The sequence below is a fragment of the Hypomesus nipponensis genome, chromosome 18, assembly GCF_054491055.1.
Source record: "Hypomesus nipponensis isolate SF chromosome 18, ASM5449105v1, whole genome shotgun sequence".
Taxonomy (NCBI): domain Eukaryota; kingdom Metazoa; phylum Chordata; class Actinopteri; order Osmeriformes; family Osmeridae; genus Hypomesus; species Hypomesus nipponensis.
This window is the reverse complement of record NC_140378.1, coordinates 466,738-484,051: the sequence shown is the minus strand read 5'-3', so window position 1 is coordinate 484,051 and position 17,314 is coordinate 466,738. Positions and strand designations below refer to the sequence as shown.

Below are 17,314 nucleotides of genomic sequence, written 5' to 3'. Positions count from 1 at the left end.
TGCAAGAAAAACAATACATTTCAAGGTTTTGATGGATTGTTTTTTTTTTCTTCAACAATTAACTGCCTATCCCAGTCAAATAGAAACAAGTAACAATAAACAGCAAACTGGAATCAAATATAAGCATATATTGAATAGAAATTTGATCTACAAAATCATGTAACAATTTTTAATCGAATCAAGACCCCAAGAATCTATTAGAATCGAATCGTGACGTACCTAAAGATTCCCACCCTTAATATATCATTACCGTCCATGCTTCAAAATGATACGATATACATTTTAGGCCATACCACCCAGCCCTATGGTAGCACAGAGCCATCATGATGAAAAATGTGTTGTATACCCACCAGGCTTTAGCATCTGATGGGCTGCCTTGCTGATGTAACTGGTCCATACAAGGGGGAGCCTGAGATTATGTTGCTTGATGCCATTCTTGACTGTGTCCATAAGATAAAGCAGCTAAAAGCACAAAAGCCAGAAAACATGTACCAAGTTTGTTTGGAACTGACCAATAGTAGATGAATGAAAGAAAGTAAAACGTAGAGTCACAGTCTGTTTACTTGTTTCTTCTCTTTGAAGCGAGCTCCCTCAAGGTGCTGGCAGAAGCAGGCCAGAACTTGATAGGCTGCTGCCCTCAACTTTGAGTCATAACTACTCAGGGCCACCATTACCAACCCAAGGGCATGGCTGGATACAAACTTCAAGCAGTCAATCACTGACTCTATGACAAAGACATAAAATGGTAAATTACTTTGAACCGAACTTACAATACAATCTTTAACAATCATGAATAAGATAGTCACCTGGCTGTAGCATTGCACTGAAGAGTGGCAGGAGAAAGCAAGGGTCATATAAACTCTCAAGGTCCTTCACTTGGTCGTCTTTGTAGACCATCTCTTTTCCCTCCTGTTTAAGGATATTGTCTTGATATGTAATGCCCATTGCACAGCTTAATGTATATTGGGTGAAGGGCTGTGGCTCACAAACCATTGGGATGATTCTGCGTTGCTGGGGGAAATTGGTGATTGTGTGTAGCATCCTCTCAGCTTTCAGAAGGTCCAGTAGGTCCTCTGTGCTGGGTTGCTGCCAAAGGGACTGCCCCAAGCTTTTCTTTGCCTTGTGGTGTTCTACCGCTGCAGGGCCCCAGAGGAGAGACCTGGTGGTCACAACACATCTCTAACACACTGACACACAAACTGAAAATTAAATGCTCAACATTCTAAGTTAATACCAGGGGTTTCACACCTGTATACTGACAGACATACATAAACACATACTTACATACCCACACCTATGTGTATACACACATGCACATTCATAGACATACATATTCCTATCAACCCATAATGATTCTGCACTTGATACATGAAAATATATATTTTCATTTTTTTATTGTCAGTATGCCCCTCTCAACTATATTATTGCTACAGTGAGGGAACAAATATATTTGATCTCCTGCTGATTTTGTACATTTGCCCATTGACAAAGATATGATCAGTCTATAATTTTTTATGGTAGGTTTATTTAAATATTGAGAGACAGAATAACTAAAAAATCCATAAAAACACCTCAATTATTATAAATTAATTTGCATTTTAATGAGTGAAAAAGTAATTGACACCTCTGCAATACATGACTTAGTACTCGGTGGCAAAACCCTTGTTGGCAATCACAGAGGTCATATGTTTCTTGTAGTTGGCCACTAGGTTGCACACATCTCAGGAGGGATTCTGTCCCACTGTTTTGAGGGCTGACGTTTGGCAACTCGAATCTTCAGCTCCATCCACATATTTTCTAAGGGATTAAGGTCTGGAGACTAGCTATGCCACTCCAGGACCTCAATGTGCTTCTTCTTGAGCCACTCCTTTGTTGCCTTGGCCGTCTATTTTTCGTCATGCTGAAATATCCATTCTGCGACCCATTTTTTATGCCCTGGCTGAGGGAAGGAGGTTCTTACCCAAGATTTGACGGTACATGGCCCCGTCCATCGTCCCTTTGATGCAGTTAAGTTGTCCTGTCCCCTGTGGGGGAATTTTAGGGCATATGCATAGATGTATGTGTATGTAATCTATAAGCCTCTATGTTCATTGGTAAGTGACAGGAAGGGAAGATAATTAAGTTGAGTTCAAAGGAATGTGAGGTACTGATGGCTCTGTGGGCAGTTTGCCCTGGGGGAAGGATGAAGCATCTTATATGGCCTTCTGTCCTCTGGTCAGAGGTCAGGGGCTATTGAGGCAGTTGCTCTGAACTTTGGCTAGAAGGACTGTGTCCTTTTTCATTGTTTGTGTTAATTAAAAGTATTGTTTGAAGATGACCACACAAAGGACAGTTGACCATTTGGCTGGCCAACCCCTGTGGCTTTATTATCTACTGCTCTGGAGAGAGATGCAACTTCAGAGAACTGTGGGACACTTGGTATGGAGTCAAACTGTCACTGTATTAAGGAATTTCTTCCGAATTGGATTTAGGAAAACATTTGGCATTCATGAAAGTTCTCATCTGGGATTTGTTCTGAACTTTATAAGACTTTCCGAACTCTAAATAGCAGCCGTAAATTGGCCAGAGTCGTCTCAAATGCGATTCCTTAAAAAACCACAAGGATTAAAGAAATCGCGTTTAAGAAAACTGTCCGTGTTTGAAGTGTTAATAAGTTATGAGAAATCGTTGGTGATTGCGTTCACATCAACTCTACAGACTATGGCAAGCCGTTTAATCATTTAACCAATGAATTCTTGATATCCAAAATTTGAATTCTTAATATCAAGAATTGCATTTTGGATATCAAGAATACATTGGTTAAATGATAAAATGGCTTGCCATAACAGACATCCTCGGATTTAAATAATTATAATAATTGACCTTGCTTAGTGTGCACACTGTTAGATCCAGTGGAGAACAATTCCACTGCTCATCTTACTGGTATGATGTTGCACCAATGCACCTGTGCACCGGTTGCTTTTCGCTTGGACATAACTTGCGTTCCTGTTTCTTTCCTAATTGTGTCGATTCTGACTGCACACGTCACTGCTGTTGCGTGCCCTTATAAGGAGCTGTCGGGGCGTGTATGTATGCAAATTCAGGAGCACGAGGACGCGCTTTCAACTTAAGAAAACTCTTCCCCGGGGAGCAAAGCTGAGAAAACTTCTGCTGCGTAGGAACATATTTTCAAGCGTCTGGCGGATGTTTTTTTCTTACATTGTTTTTCCAAAGCCAGTAAGAATTTTTCAGAAGAAACTTCAGAAAATGTTCGAGAATGAGGCCCAATGTTTCCACCTCTGTGTTTGAAGGTGGGGATGGTGTTCTTGGGGTCATAGGCAGCATTCCTCCTCCAAACACGGCAAGTTGAGTTGACGCCAAAGAGCTTGATTTTGGCCTCATCTTACCACAACACTTTGACCAAATTCTCCTCTGAATCCTTCAGATGTTCATTGACATACTTCAGACGGGCCTGTACATGTGCTTTCTTGAGAAGGGGACCATGCGGGCGCTGCATGATTTCAATCCTTCACAGCGTAGTGTGTTACCAATTGTTTTCTTGGTGACCATGGTCCCGGCTGCCTTGAGATAATTGACAAGATCCTCTCGTGTAGTTCTGGGCTGATTCCTAATCATTCTCATGATCATTGCAACTTCACAAGGTGAGATCTTGGATGGAGCCCCAGATCGAGGGAGATTTTTTTTCTTCCATTCCAAGAGAGATTCTCTTTTCTAAAATTGACAATTGACTAAAACTATAGTTTATGTGTCTATAGAAGGAGCTATTGAAATTGTCTCAAAACATTCAAGGATCTGATGGATCCAGTTATCCTGGAAAAACAGTTATTGTTCTTTATTTATTGACAGGGCACGGTCCAAGTATTGTAAAAATGAGAGAAGTGTAGCCTATTAGTTTGGAACTTTTAAGCTAGAAGCTATGATCTCTGCTTGCTGTCCCGTTTATCCTACTCTCAAATGTTTGCTCCCTGAACAATACATTTGACTGTGGCTTGTGTACATCGACATGAAATGGGGCTAAAACTCTATGCTAGTTTCTAATTAGGCTACTACTTAACGCTGGCGGAGTTTATGACTGTCGTGTTCACACTTGTAGTTCGGTTCTCTTGAATCTCTTAATCCGGACCAAAACATTTAATTTAGGGCTGTGAAATGATTACAATGTTTAATCCAATTAATCACAGGTTTCTGTGGATTAATCATGATTAATCACATATTACTGATTTTCTGAACTTTTGTAATTAGTGTGCGTCTTTGATTTTGCGTGTGCTCAAGCACTCCTAATATTATTTAAATATTTTCTTAAATATATTGTTTATTATCATTTGATGCTGGTAGTTCATGAAGAAAGGGACATCCTTTGTTTTTTCATTCAATATTTTGCATAATAATACATACATGTATTAATTGTTATCCAGTGAAATTAGGGATTTATATTAGCAAGGGGGTTTACGTTTAGCACTTTTGCAAGGCACTGTATTCATGTCACATTCTCATTGGGGGCTGAGCACCCCTAAAGGTCTGATCCTAGAATCGCCCCTGCGACGCACCATATAAGCTTGAGTTTAAATACATTATATAATGTGACATTACGTACTGTACATGCAAGTCTTAGCTAAATGACTTAAATGTATGATGCACTTTTTGATCAGTCCTCTGACACCACAACACGATACTTGCCGAGTATAACAGCGCAACAGCTCAAACACAGGCAGGGATACAGTTGCAACGCTAGTGCTAAATAAGTATTTAGCTGCTAGGCTCCATGACGCCGAGTAAGAAGGGCTCGTGAAACTGCTCACCAAAAGAACGAAGGGGAACCCACTTGTCTGGCAGATAAAGACATGTTCGTAGGAACCTAGCAAAAATATCCTAAACTTTCCAAGACTTTTAGCTAGGTTTATAGGTACCTAGCGAAAAATAGCCTCAACTTTCCTAGACTTTAAGCTACGGTACTAATGCAGAAGGAAAGCTGATATCGCTGTCTTACTAGAACGTCGTATCTATGCGTTGTTGCTAACGTGTGCACCCAATGAATTCAAAATTTTTAGGTCGCACATGCGCGAGTGCTTGTAAAAACTGCTTGCACTGTCTCAAAAACTGGTCGCAAAATGCGACCATTTGGTCGCAGTATGGAGCCCTGCCGCAGAGTGTGCATATCACTTTGGTTTTATTGGATGTTCCATCTTAGTTTTTTTGGAACACGAAATTCTCATCCAGAAGTTGCAGATTGGGTGGAATTGTGGTAATATTTCGTTAAATGCATTAAACAAAAATAACAAATTAATCCTGTAATTTAATCATAACGCGTTAACGCGTTATTTTTCACAGCCCTAATTTAATTATAGCCTATCCAGAGATGTAATAGGAACAAAACATAGGCTATTCTAAATGACCTGTCAAGCTAGTTGTAGTAGATAGGCCACCTATTGACTTATCAAATGCAACTCTTGTTTTGCATGTGCTACTGCCCTTGCGTAACCCGCCATCTACACTTAAAACTGGAGTCCCAATGTTACAGTAATCCAATAGCCTGCATAAAACCAAAATACAAATTCTCAACCAGTTTGATATTATTTCTGACATATTATCCACTGTGTCTTCTCATTCCGAAAGTTGTTAAATTAAATAGGCTAAGCACCAACAAACAATTCGCTCTCATCTTTGCAATACTTGAACTGTGTTCTGAAAATAAATTCAGAACATTACATGTTTTGCCAGTATAACTGGATCTATTTAGAACAGTGTTTCTCAACCCTGTCCTCAGGGACCCCCTGTCCTGCATGTTTTAGATGTTTCCCTGCACCAACACACATGATTCCAATAAAAGGGTCGTTATCTAGCTCTGTAGAAGCCTGGTAACGAACATGCATGTAACAAACCACTGATTTAAACCATTGAATGTTTATGATGTCCCTGTGTGTTTGTTTATACCTTTGACTGGGGACAACAACGCAATCTTGCCAGCCGACAATTCTTTTTTGAAATGTCGGGCTACAGACCAACTGCAGTCTAGCCTAACCCGCAACATGCTTGACTATCTTTAGCCAATAAACGCTCAAATGAAATAAACACTCACTAACAAAACAAACCGTGCCATTGCTCCATGCAACAAGCGCCATCTAGCGATCAAAACATGTCAGTAACAACGTCCCTGTCTGTAGACTCATGGGTCAATTTGCTTCAAGTGTTCAACTCCAATAGTCTTACAGCTGTGTTTGAGTACTGAGAGTTTTGGCCATATTCACCAAGAGGCATGTACCTCAGAGGATGTGAAACAACCAAATGCAGTTGTAACTCGAGTACTTAAGGTTGTGGTAGAGGTTAAGTGTTACTCTTTGATATGTACTGATGTTTACATTTACATTTATGCATTTAGCAGATGCTTTTATCCAAAGCGACTTCCAAGAGAGAGCTTTAAGATGTTATTGTGGACATTCAAAACATGTATCCTCTCACAAAGCCATCAGTTGGCAGACATTCAATTAAACATGGCTTAATTGTTTACAACAATAATGACACTTACTGGAAATCTATCATACTGATGTTGTTTTGTTCGTACTCTTGTAGAAGGAGTAAAAGTTTCTGATCTGCAAACAGAAACAAAATCATTTAAGACTGTAAATAATGTTGCGATATTCAGCCTGTCCTCAAGACTGCTTCAATGCTTTTCATCAATCCAATAGGTAAACAGTCAATCATTTTCATGAAAGGGTAACACTTTTCCACATCTGTAAACCTCGTCTGTAAAATGTTATAGATTTGTATTTGTACATTGCCTTTCCTGCCAAAGTTTTGCCAGATATAGCTGTAAAATATATTTTTGGGGTGTTTTGAGCACAAGATAAGCCCAACCTAGTACCATGATATTTGAGAGAAGGTCGTCATCTCCATAGCCAGTATCTACAAAACTTGGCAAATCAAACAATCCAAATGGACAAATAGTACAACAGGCAAGAGGAACATTTTTGATTTTGGGGTGAACTGTAAAGAAGAAAATGTGTACCTGAAATGCACAGTGTCCCTCCATATGCTCCCAAAAGCACAACAAAGTGGTTGAGGTTGCAGACTGCAGGACACTTCTTCACCAAGGTTAATAAGAGAGACACCAAAGCTTCTGAAACCAGACATACAACTGAATCTTATGATCTGATCGTGTAAAGCAAGCGTAAAGTAATTGTAGGGTAGAACATTTTAAATTTAGTAGTTGCCCTGTCACCTTTAGCCTGCCAGTCTCCACAGATGTCCACTTCTGAACCCAGCATGGTGGATAAGAACAGAGAGTGGCTGCTGATCATCATGTGCATAGTAACTAAGGGCAACAGGTCTGTGAGGGTATCCCTGCCATCATACATGACATCCAGAAACCTGTTCAGAGTTCTAAGGAAGAGAGGGCATCTGTATCGATACCTGAAAAAGGAAACTGCATTTTAGATACAAGGATTTAGGATTCACACATCAAATTAATCATTTAATGTATTAATTATCTACAACTTATATCTCTACACCATCCTTTTTTAAACAAAAGTTCATACAATGCTTTATTGCTATACAGTGTACATTTTATTGCAGGGTTAGTGCATTCCTAGAATGCAGTCTTGGTTGGAAGAATTGGCAGCAATTATGTTGCAATTCACCCTGAAGTGGGATGCTCTATAGATCAAACATGAACTTTGAACCTAGATTCTTTCAATTTGTCCATTCACAAATTCTAGCTGAATGATGAGCTATCGCTTTATTCTTATAAAGCTAGACTGGATTTCTGAATAATCAACTCACTTCAGTCCAGTCTTCACAAAACCATTCCATTCGATTGCTGTGACATCTGCAAAAGCCTGAACAAACACATGAATCATTACAGTGAACCTGCTAGGGCTGTCCCCACTCAGTCAATTAGTCGTTTTTCTGGTCGATATGCGCTTGGTCGACTAAGATGATCTACGCTTGTGTCATCATTGCTGAATTAATGAAATGTTCTACAGAAATTGTAGATTATATTAGGCTATTTAAGACAAATAAAGCAACTCTAAAAATATGTAATTTAAAAAGAAAATGTGTTACTATTTCCTTTTGTTCATCTGCACTTTGTTTTGTTTTGGTATTTTGTACACGGCACAAGCACAAGTGGCTGCAGAACTACAAACCCTGCCATAGCCTACTTTGTCGGTGTTATTAGTCAAAATGGCAAAGGAATCTGTTATGGCAGCATTTCATTAAAGTAAATTTACATTTACAAAGTACTGGGTGACTCGAAAAACGTTGAATGCAAACTCTGCCAACAACGGTTTATTTTTCATAGTTCAACATCGAATATGATGTAGCCTACCACCGGAAAATATTAGTTGGCCTAGCCCTACTTCGCTCATGCTAACGCACTGGGTTGAAAAATTAATATGCCTATTATAAGAATCACATCCAAATTGAATAACATTAACTTCTCCGGCCAAGACAACAAAATCTTTCTCTGTTGCACCGTTCCCCACTCAGCTTCTACTTAAGTTTGCATGCTGCAAGTTCAGGCAGTGATAAGCGCGTTCTGATGATTTGCATGTGAAACAAACAATATTTTTAATTTGTAGCTAGTACATTGTAAGAGATACTAAATACCACCGGCATTCAGTTACAACAGGACTAGTGATACAAGTCTTATTATTAGTAGGCTATTAGCGGCTGAATCTGCAATGTCCAGCAGCCATTGAGTCAGATCGCAAAATTTTTTGTACGTAATTTTTTTAATATATTTTTTTAAGTGTTTCAAATTTCGATTAGTCGATTTTCCGACTTTTTTGTTGAGTCTTGGTCGACCAAAGAAAATCTTAGTCGAGACAGCCCTAGAACCTGCACAGTGTAGACGTTTGTAACATGTTTGTGAACCCTAATCAAATCATTCAAAACATTACAGGAAGAATTAAACATGAAACATGGATGAAAAAGAAAATCTAAATACCAACTTCTTTACATTTGTGACAATTCAGCATCACAAAACTCTATACCTTTCAACTGTCACTCTACTACAAACATTGTGGATTTATACGTGTCGCCCAAGCATTTGATTACCTTTAAATAATTTTTGAACTTGAAAAGTTGGAGAGCTCATAGTTTTTAAAATGGCGACAGCTTACTACAGTGTCGGTAAGGGCTTAGCAATCATTTGAAATGCTTAAATGCCCAATTAAGATATATAAATATCTATTAAAAATATTATAGTTGCCTTTTTTGCCTCAGTTTTTATAGTTTTATATTTTTATAGTCAATTTATAAAGACTGTTCTGGTTCTGTTATTTATTAAACAGGAAAGCTATATTTTTTAAGTTCTAAGCTGTTAAACGCCAACCATAGGCTTCTATGGTTTAAGTTGCCTCTAAATGGACTACAGTATTGGTATCGGCCGATACTGCTTTCAGCAATTGTTGATCAGACCCCAAAAACCTTATCGGAGCACCCTTAAAAAAGTGTTACCATTTTCTACCTCGATATGGACTGGCTAACCTATCTCCAACAGGTAAGGTTATTTTTCACACATATTTAACAGTGGCTTCTAATCCAACTTACTTGCTCACTTAACTAACTTGTTGTGTGTTAATGTTCACCATCTAATAGCTACATTAACTAGCTAGTGTCAAGGGTTGTAGTGTACAAATATAGTTTGTTAATTAGCTAGGTATCAGTCATGTTCCACTTACTTTCACTAACGATGCAATGAGATTCTTCATGAAGATCCACCAAGGATCTTCAGACATACTATCCCATGTAATAAAATGTTTGCAGGTGTTTGTATTTACTAAGTACATGCTTTGCACTATGGACCTTCTAGTAGAAGTGACTAGATCGTCAACCAGAATCATTACGTTTTAATTAACCGTAACTCCAACCATTTCTTTACCCCAACAATATATTTTTTAATCTATGTATTACATTCTGATACAGATATAACTGTTGAGATAAAAAAATGTTTTAAAAAGTAACGTATTTCTTCGATTAAACGCCGCCCTCAAATAAACGCTGCACTTGAATAAACGCTGCACCAAAAATGAACATTGTGTAATAAACGCCGCCAGTTTTTGCGTAAGTAAATCACCTGTACTATAATTCCCTCGAAGCACTGAAAGACACGAGTGGCTTTATTGCTACAGGTTTATTTGAAGCTTCTTGTACAAATCCACTGTGAAAACTAAGTAACAAGAAAATAAAGACCACATTAGCTTAATATGAACATAAAATGACATGCGCAGCATGTAAATAACATTCACCAAAGTAAAATACAGACACACAACAACAACATACCTCGTTGGCTGCATGCTGTACACAAGGGAAAAGAGGTTTCCTTAGATCGCTAAAATCAGCTATAACAACCTTAAACTTTTATAGGAGCATTAAATTGTCCGTGCTTCCCTTTCTGTTAGCTTGTCGACTCTCACTCACAAGCGTTCCAAGGCCTTCAAAATAAAGGCACTGTACTCGTACCAAATAAAGTCACATAATACTGAATGCAATTATATCATTCTAAACTATGACATTGGTTGAAAACAAATCATTAATAATGTAATGGCGACAATTACATGTACAATATAGCGAGGTAGCTGACTTCAGCACTCACAAATCCGCCTTTCATCAACTCCAAGTTCGCGTGCTACAGATTTTTTGCTGCTGTTGAATGCTTTCTGCACAGCTTTCTGTTTGAAAGCTAAAGTGTAAGAAGTTTCTGCATGCTATTTCAGATTTATACACAATATAAATGTTATACTAGGCATTGTGTTTGACCTCCTTGTCTATTCTTTGTTTGTCTATGGCCGCACTTCAGGTACAATTCACTAAATCTCTCTTACTAATTAAACACCGCCCTCGAATAAACTCCGCCCTTGATTAAACACTGCACCAAAAATGACCATTGTGTAATAAACACTGCAGCGTTTAATCGAAGAAATACGGTATATCATATAAATGACCACAACATTTTTGTATCTGATTTTTTATGTGTACAAATCATGTCAATACATGTCTGCCTATAGTTTGGGAATAAAATGAAATTTAATACAAAATGGCTGAAAGGGGTGTATTTATGTAAATGTCCACATTTCCTCAATATCAAATATAATTGACTGATGGTTTTTCAAACCTCATTGGCTTCAAGATGACATCATTCTGAAGTACCATACGCAATTTCACCTTGATATGTCAAAATATGATTGAATTAAATGTAATTGCTCCACAGCGCGCGCAGACTCATCCTGCCCCTTGACACACGCATGAGCTTCGCGAGACACACACACAACCTTTCTGGAAATTGTGGGCTGACCAAGCCCCCACACTCACTCCTTGGTTTTTAGCTCCTGTTTCATTTAGCTTCCAATCGCAGCCCACCGTTACAAATATAAATAATTTTTCGGCAGTCATTGTTGTTTTCAACAGGAATCGCCTGATGGCCGTGTTGGAGGCAGCCACGTTTGGTAAGTCATTTCACCTATTTCTACACATTTTAATCTACAACCATTGATTGGGTTTGTGAAAGTACACTACTTTAAATTATGGTGAAGGTTTGAGCACTTTTAGACCTTTAGATCGTTATTTGGGTCGTTAAAGTCAGCAGCCTCATAGTTGAATCAAAACAGATTTGGCAGACCGGTGTAAAAATTGACCTAATCTCTGACTTAAACGTAATTTTATGTTTTTTCCTTCTCGTGATATTTTCAGGCATTTAGCCTACTCATATTGCATACATTCATTAATAAAGAACCCCCTTTGAAGCTTACAGGTCTCTACACTAGGAATGGGCGATATAAACGATATGCGATATAAATGATACAAAATTGGCCTATGATAGAGATTTTAATTATATTGCACTTTGCAAATTGCAACATGCATCGCGATAATGCATGTTGATGATGCAAACTACCCGCAAAATTTTAAGGATGCAACGCGTCTTCGTATTCATCATCTTGAGCAAACATGGATGTAAGCGAAACAGAGGAGCTGGTTAAAAAGACCGGTGCAACGTCCATTATTTGGACTTGGTTAGGATTTAAGACGTCCGACAAACAGCAGCAAACTATACTTTGTAAAGTGTGTGTGGCAACAGTTCTGGCTAAGAAAGGAAACACAACCAATCTTTTCTACCACCTCAAAACCAAACATGCTACTGAATACCAGCATTGCCAGGCAATACAGCCAAGATGCAATTCGAAGAACGCAGGGCGGCATCAGATCCAACAACAACAGATCCAGACCTCCATCCAGAAGGCATTTTCGAAAGGTACTCCTTACGGTAGAAAGAGCCCGCGATGGACTGAAATTACAAGGGCCATACATTTTTACTTGTGTAAGGACATGGTCCCGTCTCAAACTGTAGAGAGGCGCGGCTTTAAAGCCATGATCAAGGCTATCGATCAACGTTACGAAGTGCCAAGCCGCAAGTATTTCACAGAAACGGAGATGCCAAAATGATATGCCGAGTTCCGCAAAAAGGTTCAAAAAGAGCTGTGTGACTTGAAATACTTTGCCACTACGACGGACCTGTGGTCCAGCCGTACCATGGAGCCCTTCATCAGCCTGACCATTCACTATATAGTGGACAATTGGAATCTTGGCAGCCGGTGTTTGCAGACGTCGTACTTTCCTGCTGAACATACGGCCGAGGAGATAGCACATGGACTCAAGGAATCGCTTGAGTCCTGGGGTTTAAAAGAAAAACGCCAAGTATGCATCACTACTGATAATGGAACGAACGTGGTCAAGGCAGCGTCTCTGAATGATTGGACCAGGCTGCAATGCTTCGGGCACAGGCTGCACCTCGCCATCGGTAGGTTAAAACATTTTGTGCATAATATAATGTTGCATTTGCGTTTAGAGATGTAGAATTTGCCTCAGTTCAGTTCTAAAGCCAATGCTATTTTAATGTTGTTGCATTTGTGTTAACCTGTTAATTAGTAGCGTCACACATGTGATCGTTCGAAAGCGGGCCCCACAGAGTACCGTCACACGTGATTCTGAACATTCCAACCGACTATTTTCCAATAGACAAAAACTATATGACAAATGCTATATTATGGCTTTAAAATGTACAATTAGGAGGCTAACAAGTAGCACTAGCAGGTAGTCAAGAGACAAGAGAAGGCCCTATCACAGGTACTGAAAGCAAACAGGAAAACCAGACACCTGGTACCCACTTGGCAAGATACAGATGTCTTGGAATCTATAAGCAAGACCATCGGCCCACTGCTGGAAGTCACAGACGCGCTGTCTGGAGAAGAGTATGTCAGTGTGTCGAACATCAAACCCGTTCTCCATCTTTTCAAAAACACTGTTCTTGCTGCATCTGATGATGACACAGAGCTGACCACAGACATGAAAAAAGTCATCCTGGGGTACTTAAACAAGAAATACTCAGACCCAGTAACGGTTGACTTGCTGGATATGGCCTCCTTGGACGACCCACGGTTCAAAGGTAAATATATGGCTGATGACCACCAAGAGTTCATCAAGACCAGAGCGGTAGCAGAAATTCTGTCACTGTTGGAGGTGCAAGCTGCAACAGTCACAGAGCCACACACAAGCACAGAAGCTGCAGCTGATGGTGCTGAAGCTGCTGGTGGTGCTGAAGTAGCTGTTGAGAGGCAATCCAAGAGGGTGAAACGGAGCCTGGGAAGCTTTTTCAAAAAGGCCTCCGATGGCACAGCTGCTCTTGCTGACAGAGGCCATCGAAGTGGAGCTAAAAAGTTACCTGCAGACAATGCAGGTTGATGGAGAGACTGACCCACTGGACTGGTGGCGGGTGTACCAAGCTAATTTTCCAAGGGTGGCAAGACTGGCCCAGAAATATCTCTGTATCCCAGCCACAAGTGCTCCTTCAGAAAGGGCATTTAGCATTGATGGCAACATTGTTACATGCCACCGGTCTCTGTTGAAGCCAGAGACTGTGGACAAGCTTGTGTTCCTGGCAAATAATCTTTAGGGCCTCACAAATGACAAATGGTGTAAACACAATCTCAGTGAGTGCCCGATTTTAAGATTTGTTGTTGTGTTGCTTTTTAATTGAGAAGACACCAGTTTTTCCTATTCTGTGCATCTTGTGTGTCCTTTAAGAAAATAACTAAAACTACATTTGGTGCCTTTTGCACCGTTTTGTTCTTTTTACTGTCTATGGCATGACACTACTGTAAAGAAACTTTTATTCTTGAAACATTTTCTTTAGTCGACATATGTGCCTTATACTGGAAGTATTTTCTTTATTCCCAAAAAATATTATTATTTAATTTTGTACTTTATTATGTTTTAATTTGAAGTACTAATTCATAGTATCCGTTCCTTTATTAACAAGACACCCGTTTTTATTTCATTACAAGAACAAAATGTTTAAAACCAAATGCGTTACATTAGGCTGCATGTTCAAACTTTGTTTGAAAGGCTTTTATATAAAGATCATCAAAATCATTTTCTTTGCCTGATACTAAAAGTATTTTCAGTACAGTGTCTGTTCCTTAACTAAAAAGACACTCTCACAATCTTGCTCTCAACGAAGGCAGTCGCATTTTCTTTCCCTCTCCACCCCCTGACATTCCCTGGTTGCTTCCCTGCTTGGCTTCACTGAGAAATGCTCTGAAGTTTCAGTAATTTGGATAGTTTTCGATGATATTATTCAAAATCAAGTGAATTGACTACAACAACAAAAAGGAACAACCTGAGGGACTGAAGCCCAAGGAGAACAGAAGTATTTTGGGCTGCTCTCCCAGACTGACCACAGGCAAGCAAGGTAAAGCATGTACCCTGTAGAACTATGGCTTGCAACGACTGCAAACAACTTACTCAGAGGATAGTCAAACTGGAGTTAAGAGTCAGAACCCTCTTAAATATCTGAGAGAACGAAGACTTTATAGATTCCATGCTACCTAGCCTGGAGGCTAAGCTACCGGCTAATGAGCCACCCTTGGAACCAGCTTTCTCTCCACCGGCCGATGGACCAGATGAGTCATGGCCTGCTCTCGGCGCTAAACCAAAGAGGCCTAGCGCTGTCTCTACCTTCATCGGAGATGGGACTGGCGCCAAGGATAAAAAGCCAAAAAAAGCGAGGCAGAAACTCTTCCCGCATCACCTCTCCTCCTGTCCCACTCAGAAACAGATTTGAACCACTGGGAACTTTCTGTGTGTGGAATCCAAGGCGAAGAGGCACAGGAGTGCTAGCCACGCAGCTAACCAACATGAAGATCCCGGATTGCAGACACACCATGATGGTAGCTACTACACGTCTGCTACGACCGGGAGTCCCCCATTTTACTCCAAGCCCCTCTCGGGGCGCTGTTCGACCCCGTATCAAGTCTAATCAGACAACAATATCACAGGATTATAAAGATCCAAGGTATGACTATCCACAGCCCATCAGCTCTTAGAGGAGCTAACGCTGCTAGCACTGTAGAATCTATTGCTAGCACGGACACAGTGGCTAACCTTGGTCTGGCACAAGGACCTATCATTGCTAACCCAAATAAGATAAGAACTGGCTCCACAGCTACAAATAAGGCAAACGTTAGAAATGCAAACACAACACCACATATGTCCACTATCTTGATTGGAGATGCCATGACGGCACATGTTAAACTGGCAAATACATAAAATCCTCAACATTAAACCAAACAACCCTAAGATTATCATCCACACTGGCTCATTTGATATCCTACACAAGAAAACTGGCACTGAAATCCTTCAAAAACATTTCACCCAGCTACCGAACACACTCAACAGATATCAAGATGTATTCATCAGTGGACCAATTGCATGCTTTCGAAGAGGAAAAGAAGCCTTCAGTCGACTACTATCTTTCAACACATGGTTGGCAACGTCTGTCTGGCACACAAACTAGGATTTATCGATAATTTCAATGTGTTCTGGAACTGTACAGACCGTTTTCAAGCTGACGGACTCCACCCAAACCGTAGAGGATCTCAACTACTAACAGCAAACATCAGTCACGTGCTCCTGACCACAAATCAAGTTGCTCCCCCGATCCCTGTTGTGTCTAAGTTGACTGACACATTCCAAACAACCTCCCATGGCACAGAACAGAACATTCAAACAGCCTCCTGCAAGGACATGGGCCTTGCACAGATCTGCACCCCCCGGAAGAATTCCCTTCTGATGGAACAGCTCAGTGACATAGACTTTCCCAGCGAAAAGCTACGCTAGGACAGCCACCATGCTATTTCATTAGACATACCGGTCATCATCACAAACAGAAAACGGCATGGTAAAATGCATGGTTACAAACCTGAAACTCGTGTTAGAAGTCACAGAACTATCCATATTCTTCAAACAGATTTACAACCCCTGTTTTATCTGTTAATACCCCACAGATGAAACTGGCCCTTCTAAATGTTAGATCACTAAATAACAAAACATTTCTAGTTAATGATCTGGTCAAAGAAAACAAATTAGACTGCATCTGTTTAACAGAAACCTGGCTAAACAATGACACGGCAACAGCAACTTTGATAGAAGCGTGTCCGCCAGATTACAGCTTCCACCAAGTTTCTAGGAAATCCAAAAAATGTGGAGGAGTCGCAGCTATCTTCTCCTCTGAACTATTGTTCAAAATCACTGAGCTAGGTGAATTCACCTCATATGAATATCTTGCTATAGAGCTCAAAACCGAATCAATACTTTTTGTCATTATATATCGGCCACCCAAGCACTCGCCAATATTCATACAAGAATTCTCTGAACTATTATCACTATGTGTCACTAGATATGACAAAGTAGTTTCAAACGGAGACTTAAATATCCAAGTAAATAAAAAAGCCGACCCAAGAACTATTGAGCTCTTAAATCTCCTACACAGTCTCAATCTAACTCAACACATAACAGACCGGCACGGAAACACACTAGATCTAGTGATAACAACTGGACTAAATATCAATAATATCTCAATAACTGATCTACCCCTCTCAGACCATCATTGTATACTTTTTAATGTGGAAATTATCCCAACAAAAACCACAAAAGAATTTAGTCCAAAGAAGATATTTAGACAATACAGCTATGATGACATTTTCTGAACAATTTGCTGTATATGAACCAACTAATCATGATTGCTCTCTGAATGAAATGGTAGAGAACCTCAATGATGCACTATTATCTGTGTTAGACTCTGTTGCACCACTGAAAACCAAAAATAAGTCCACAAGCAGAACCTCCCCATGGCTGAAAAATAAAAATGTTAGTGAAACGAAAAGAAAGTGCCGTGCAGCAGAGACAAAATGGAGGAAAACAAAGATCACTATCCACTACAATATCTACAAAGATAGACTAACCACCTATAACAAAACCATCC

General features: G+C 39.8%; 1 protein-coding gene across 6 annotated transcripts in view; it reads right to left on the bottom strand.

Annotated features, from left to right (window-relative positions):
• Positions 1-17,314, bottom strand: part of urb1 (URB1 ribosome biogenesis homolog) — an 83,918-nt gene that overhangs the window by 16,288 nt on the left and 50,316 nt on the right. For 4 of the 6 annotated variants that reach the window (XM_084680144.1, XM_084680147.1, XM_084680146.1 and 1 more), the window contains exons 25-31: positions 7,777-7,832; positions 7,217-7,407; positions 7,004-7,114; positions 6,524-6,587; positions 807-1,159; positions 564-724; positions 351-462 (exon numbers count right to left, since the gene is read on the bottom strand). In XM_084680144.1, the coding sequence (XP_084536270.1) occupies positions 351-462; positions 564-724; positions 807-1,159; positions 6,524-6,587; positions 7,004-7,114; positions 7,217-7,407; positions 7,777-7,832 (1,048 nt within the window). The remainder of the gene's footprint in view (positions 1-350; positions 463-563; positions 725-806; positions 1,160-6,523; positions 6,588-7,003; positions 7,115-7,216; positions 7,408-7,776; positions 7,833-17,314) is intronic. The other 2 variants (XM_084680148.1, XM_084680149.1) reach the window with 1 other exon arrangement.